This window comes from Pyxicephalus adspersus, chromosome 5, assembly GCF_032062135.1.
Source record: "Pyxicephalus adspersus chromosome 5, UCB_Pads_2.0, whole genome shotgun sequence".
In the NCBI taxonomy this organism is placed as follows: Eukaryota; Metazoa; Chordata; class Amphibia; order Anura; family Pyxicephalidae; genus Pyxicephalus; species Pyxicephalus adspersus.
The window spans coordinates 135,906,997-135,908,716 of NC_092862.1; the positions used below are offsets into that span (position 1 = coordinate 135,906,997).

Genomic DNA, 1,720 nt, shown 5'->3' on the forward strand with positions numbered 1-1,720 from the left:
CTGTCTGCCCAGCACATATAGTACTAGGTATATATCAGACAGACTGCACAGATGTGAAATATGCTGTTGAACAGAAAATGATGGAGCAGTAGATTACTTAGGAGGTCAAATCATTGCTCGCTGCAGTAATTGTTCATCCTCAGCATATTTCTTGTTATTCTTATTTTTGTCTTTTATTTCTGTTGTTTTCATTGCAGCATTTAGCTTTGTATTTTGCTTTCTTTTTAAACTTTTTTGTTCTTATTTCCAGGTCTCCTCCATGACATGGATCATCCCTACAGCAATTTTGATAATGAGTAGCAGATGAGGAGAACTTTGCTGCACTCCGTCCTGATGCATGAGCGCCACCCAGGATTAGGGTCCTCGTTCTCTAGATCATTAACGATCGCATGCAAGCGCTGTGCAATAATCTAACCTAAAGCTGTTTTGAAGTTTTTACACTTTATTTTATTACTTTGTTTTAGCCACTCATTTCACGTCGAATGTGATCAATATTATTTAGTGAACTTTTTCTGATTTTTTTTTCACCGTCTTTTATTTTAACCCCAAATTCACTCACCATCTGGGGTCATCTAGTTGCTTTATGTAGCATTTTTCTTGTGTGTTATGTTTTTAGCTTAGCCAGTCTTGGGGCCATGGCCCTGCCTGGTTTGTATTTTGTTGTTCATTTTATATTGGATATGGTTATACTTTTTTGAAAGTAGAACTTTTTTTTTTCCCCCTAAAAATTTTATTTAGTGTTGGGTTTTTATTTAGGGTTGGGTCCACCTAATTGGTATATTGGCTATGCCAGACAATGATGGACCAAATCACCCAACAGCTTCTTACAATGAATGTGTTACACATGTAGGGGGATCTATTAACTCCAGACTGCACAGATTTTATCCCAACTTTTTTTGTATGGTATTTTTTGGCACCCTATAGATGTGGAAGATTAAAGCCCCTTTCAGACTTGAAAACCACACAGTGAGCTGCTCCCAGACGCATAGCAAACAGCTGTTATGTGGCCCAAAATTCCACCACTACAAACTCCTCCACCAGTTTACAAGTTTGCACATATTGCAATTGCTGTGGTTCTTCTCCATCGTATTCTTGCACTCCATTATCCACTGCATCTGTTTGGAAATAAGAACGTGGTTGGGTCTGTGGTAAAACAGGTCAAATTCAAGTCTAAAATGGCCCTTAAGGCAATACACACATCAGGTTTGTGATCCTGGAGATGATCTTTCATGATTGTTTTCAGTGACACAAGAATGAATGAGCACTGAACACACAGCACTGTTCTTTCCTGTGGAGAAGACGGCCCACTGTATCCTCCACCATGGGAAATTACAGGTCATACCTGGTTGGTTGTATAGTGATGTGTCATGGCAGATCACTAAACAACCTCGAGGGGCAGCTTTACAATCAAATGTTTGTCATTGGCAACAATTACCTAGCATCTATAGTGGTGTTTCCCGACCAGGGTTCCTCCAGAGGTTGCTAGGGGTTCCTGGAGCAATGAGCAACTTGTGCCTCTCAGGTCAGTTTAACTGACCCCCAAGGATCTTTTTGGATACTATAAGGGGGGAATTTATCCCATTGACCGTCAGGCTAATGTACCATGAACTGGGCATATCATAAAGATAGCAGGGGTTCCCTAGGGAGGTTTCCTAGAGTCCCTGTGCAGGCACTGGCACTGGCATTGACTGGGTTCTCAAAATCAGCCAATCAATGCTTC

The 1,720-nt window shown here is 40.8% G+C and overlaps 1 protein-coding gene across 1 annotated transcript in view; it reads left to right on the top strand.

The window, feature by feature from the left end:
* The window catches only part of LOC140331637 (pituitary tumor-transforming gene 1 protein-interacting protein-like), a gene marked incomplete in the record, with an annotated part of 53,820 nt that overhangs the window by 49,529 nt on the left and 2,571 nt on the right, over positions 1-1,720 (top strand). Inside the window, 1 exon segment of the mRNA XM_072412820.1 lies at positions 251-1,720. Coding sequence (XP_072268921.1) covers positions 251-300 — 50 coding nt within the window.